Here is a 4,861-nt window from a genome sequence, read left to right as displayed (position 1 = left end):
AATGCCGGAGACCCAGGGATCAACCCAGGGATCAAACCCGGGTCTCCCGCATTACAGGCAGACGCTTTATCCTCTGAGCCACCAGGGAAGGGTTATCACCTAAAGGGAGATCACCTAAACCAGCAGCAAAAGGCAGCAGAGTGGGTTTTAACTCCAGACCTCACACTTTACTGCAAGTAGATCAGCTCCCTTGTTGTCTTGATCAATATATCAAGATTCCATGTAATGATTGTTGTATAGCTGAAAACAGTATATATAGTCCAAAGCCCTTTCTTACTGGTTAATCATGATCCAGAAGTATGTTGTGTTAATGTTTTGGCCAAGGTTAACACGTAGCCAGCAACAACCCAGGGAGAAGCAGGGTCCTGATGCTCAGCTCTGTCAGCCTTCAGTAGCATTGTGACTGCCATGCACTTCTACTTGGCAAGATGCTGTATTTCACATAACACTGCATCTCACTTAACATGATAATGTACACTACAGCTCTGTTCCTGTGATATGCATATATGTAAATAATTTCTGTTACTGTGGAGGTTGGGAGTAGGTTAAAATGAAAACTTTTGCTTTCTTTTTATATAGTATTATGTATCCAGTAACAATCCTGGTGGCTCAGACGGCAAAGAATTTGCCTGCAATGCGGGAGACCTGGGTTCAATCCCTGGATCAGGAAGATCCCCTGGAGAAGGGAATGACAACCCACTCCAGTATTCTTGCCTGGAGAATCCCATGGACAGAGGAGCCTGGTGGGCTACAGTCCATGGGGTTGCAAAGAGTCAGACACGACTGAGTGACTAACATCACCACCATCCAATAACAAATAAATTGACGTGCATATTAAGGGAAGAAGAAATGGAAATAATTTTTTCTGCCTATTTTTTATTTACAGTGCACCAGAGAAGAAGCATTTTTCCTCAACAGAGCCTTCGTCACAGTCTGTTTATGCTGTTCAGTCACTGGGCAGGTCCTTTTAGCATCATGTTTACACCCTTGGACAGATACAGTGATAGAAATATGCAAATTAACAGACATCAGTACTGTGCACTGAAGGTATTTACCTAAAAATCTGACTTCTTTTTTCTTAGGTTAAGAGTGGAGTTAAAATTTTTTTCTCTCTCAGTGCCTGGTGTTATAAAAAGGATCAGGATTTCTTCAGAGTACCTAAGAGTACTAGAATATATATTTGCCTGCTGTATTCAAACACTTATACAGGAAGTTTATTTAAATGCATAAAATATAATGTAGAAATATTCCAGAATCTATGAAAACTGGAAGCCATATTCTTAAAGAATTGAGGACTGCCTCAAAAAAATACTTATTTTTTTTCTTACTTAAGTACTTTCTCTTGATCTTTTTTTCCCCTTTACCTCCAGTACTGTTCAAACTGCATGTCTAATGTAGTATCATGATATTTATGTACTGCTCATAGTAAATTTCTTCGTTTCAAAAGTTACTATTATGCTTTTCTTTATAAACAAAAAAATCAAAGATATTGTGGCTACATAAGCATGAGTAAAATATCCTGCCTCTTCTCATTAAGCAACCAACATGTAACCTCTGAAATGTTTTAAATGTAATTCTAATATTATTGTTTGAAGGCTATGTCTGCTGTACTCTGTTGTGGCCCTGTTGCAGATAATGTAGGACTTTCATCAGATGGCTATTTGTACAAATGGTTGGATAACATTTTGGACTCTCTGGACAAAAAGGTAATTATGACAGTTCCCTTAAAATTCTGTAGTAAATTACCACTGCGTTGCATTATTTGGGGGGCTTCCCAGGTGGCACTAGGGGTAAATTATCTGCCTGTCAGTGCAGAAGATGCAAGAGATGCAGGTTCCATCTCTGGGTTGGGAAGACCCCTTGGAGTAGGAGATGGCAACCCACTCCAGTATTCTTGCCTAGGAAATTTCATAAACAGAGGAGCCTGGGCGCCTACCGTTCATGTGGTCTTAGAGAGTTGGATATGACTGAGCGCACACACACACACATTGCATCATTTAGAGTTATTGTATGGCTCACTGAATATGTCTTTTTGAAATAAGATAGGTTAGAATTATGGGTCCAAAACATATTAGGTAAAACTAAATAGCATACCATAAACTAAGAGATTTCTAATTCTTATTTAGTTCTCATTTAAATAATTTTAATTTCCCTCTTAGAGGATTAATATAGTAGTGTGTATTTATCTCACAAACGGTTTTAAATCAGTAAAAGAATATAATTGTGGAATACTTTAAGCTCCATGTAAGAAATATGCTATTTGCTCTGTTTAACTTTTTTGATGACTCTCCAATTAATCACTTTTCCCCCCTTATTACTTATACCATACAAACACAGACTTCACAATTTAAAATAAGACTTACATTTCTTCCCCCTGGAAGAAATGTATTTTGTATTGGGCTATCAAAAACAACAATAAATTTTGACAAAAATAGCTGGGGAGGTTAATCACTCATTTTCCTAAAAGCACTTAATCACTGTTCCTATTCATCAGCCACCTCTGTGGCTCTGCTGGAAAATTGAATTGTACGACTAAGAGTCTTATATAAAAAGCAGGAGATCACGTTTAATTTCTCTGTGCTGGTTTTTCTGCTGGTTGAATAAAATCAGAAAGAGTTGAACTAAAGGAGACTTGAGTTTTGTGATGAAATACAATAAATATATGCACTGTATTATTTTAATTGAAATGTAAGAGGAGTAGATAAATAATACATCCCTTTCTCTGTCCTGGGCAATTCTGTGGCCTTTACTTAGGTTCATCAGTTGGGCTGTGAGGCAGTTACATTACTGCTGGAGCTGAACCCGGATCAGAGCAACCTGATGTATTGGGCGGTGGATCGCTGTTACACTGGTTCCAAGAGAGTGGCAGCCGGTTGTTTCAAAGCCATAGCCAATGTTTTCCAGAACAGGTACTCTAGCTTTTGCTATCTTTCATTATTTAGCATCTCTTAAAAAACAGAATGTGTCTTTTTGAGCTCAGCAATATTAATAAACCAATATTTTCTTACCTTAAACTCGAACAAAATCTAACCAAATGGTGATAATGATTACCATGCACCTGTTGTTACCTATTGCCTTTAAGAAAAAAAAAAAACAGTCACCTCATAGGCTTAGCCCCTGCATGCCTGCATCCTTCCCTTTATATCATATCATGTTTATTAACTGGTGTGAAAGTCTCTAAACATTGTTTATCTAACATGGGAAATTTGTCTCTAGGGATTATCAGTGTGACACAGTGATGCTCCTCAATCTGATACTGTTTAAAGCCGCTGATTCTTCTCGAAGTATCTATGAAGTTGCTATGCAACTTTTACAGGTTTGTAAACAAATGTTAATTAAAATATATTTTTACTCGGGACTTAACGAAGCACAGCAATCTGTTCTTGCCTTGAAAGTATGCTAATGTTCATCTTTATTTTTAATAGTGATGTATGGTATGATTCCTAATTATCATTAGAAACAGAAGACTAAGATAATATGGGTCATTTAAGTCTACAAATAATGCAAAGTTTTGAGTGTATTGTAGAGGATTGTGTGTGATAACCCCCACACTCACCTGTGTGTGTGCCTCTGTGTGTCTGAGTACTTGGAAAAGTTGAGTGGTTAGAGCCTCTGTGTGCCTTCACCTGTTTCTGTTGAGCAAATGAGAATAATGTGAGTCAGTTTGTTTTGGAGAATCAAGTGAAAAGTAATTAGCTCTTTTATGATAACCTTTTGTGAGTTTTCTTTATTAGACTGAGATGAATAACTTAGACATTTCACTTGGATATGTGGTTATATCCATTGATGGTAGGATGTGGTTCTTCATTCTTAACCAAAGGTTAAGAATGGGATTCAAGGAGATGCACATTTTCCCAAAGGGTTTGAAGTGGTTCTGAGGGATCATCTTAAGAATTATACCCTAGTGTCTTTATTAGTTAAGAAGAAGGTTGAGGGGTGTAGCTCTTTGTATAGTACAATATCAAAAGAATTTTTTGCTTGTATTTTATATTTAATCCATGATTAAGCAAAATAGGTTTGAAGATTTTTTTTCACATATGCATATTTTTATATAGTCATAATTTTGAATTGGAAAAGTGATAAATCTTCTTCAAATAATTGTATGTTAAGTTGCAGAAGTTATTTTCAAACTATGTTACTGGCATTCAACACAAGGAATGTTAAAGTCTTGTAAAGAATTACAGAGCTTATCAAGATGGGACTGTGCCGGGGTCCAGCCCCGGCTGATCCAGGGTATTTGAAGGGTAGATGGCGTCGGCGACTATTTAAATATTCATCAAAGATATAAAGAGTAATAGAATGAGGATAGCTCAGTAGGAAAATTCAGTGGAGAAAAGAGGCTGAGTAGCTTGGTTTACGCGGGAGACCAATAAAACTTTAAGACAAGAAGCTTGCACCGCTTACGTAGGCTGCAGGCGTCCTTCGTTCTCCCGAAGGAGAGGAGACACTGAGGCCTGCCCGGTCGGATCTTAGAAGCCCAGGCATAATTAGTAAGCATGGCAGGTTCCGCGCTCCAAATGGAGACTCAGCCAGAGTTTGAGAGAGAGAGCGACATGGGGAGACCAGTATTTCGAGGAACTGATCCCAATTCTTTATTTTCCAGAGTCTGTTTTTATACACTGAGATGTTATACAGAAGTCACGCGGGGACAGCAGTCCTGACTTTTATTAAAGTCAGGTGCTTCACACAAATGTATACAGAGGTCTTAGGGGTGTTACATCATCTTCTGGCCAGGGGGGCCTGCTGACAATTTATGACCCTCTCCTTGTGACAGCGGTCAGTCAACCAGAATACTTTTTTCTCCAAGGGTGATTATTCTTAAAACAGATGCCACCCAAATAAAGTTACATTCCTATAGGGT

General features: G+C 38.1%; 1 protein-coding gene across 5 annotated transcripts in view; it reads left to right on the top strand.

Annotated features, from left to right (window-relative positions):
- The window catches only part of FRYL (FRY-like), a 271,066-nt gene that overhangs the window by 202,113 nt on the left and 64,092 nt on the right, over positions 1 to 4,861 (top strand). For all 5 annotated transcript variants that reach the window (XM_010858903.1, XM_010858901.1, XM_010858902.1 and 2 more), the window contains 4 exons: positions 887 to 1,047; positions 1,596 to 1,706; positions 2,755 to 2,909; positions 3,217 to 3,316. In XM_010858903.1, the coding sequence (XP_010857205.1) occupies positions 887 to 1,047; positions 1,596 to 1,706; positions 2,755 to 2,909; positions 3,217 to 3,316 (527 nt within the window). The remainder of the gene's footprint in view (positions 1 to 886; positions 1,048 to 1,595; positions 1,707 to 2,754; positions 2,910 to 3,216; positions 3,317 to 4,861) is intronic.

Source organism: Bison bison, unplaced genomic scaffold, assembly GCF_000754665.1.
Source record: "Bison bison bison isolate TAMUID 2011002044 unplaced genomic scaffold, Bison_UMD1.0 scf7180017864451, whole genome shotgun sequence".
In the NCBI taxonomy this organism is placed as follows: Eukaryota; Metazoa; Chordata; class Mammalia; order Artiodactyla; family Bovidae; genus Bison; species Bison bison.
The sequence above is the reverse complement of the archived record's forward strand: the minus strand, read 5'-3'. Positions and strand labels throughout refer to the sequence as shown.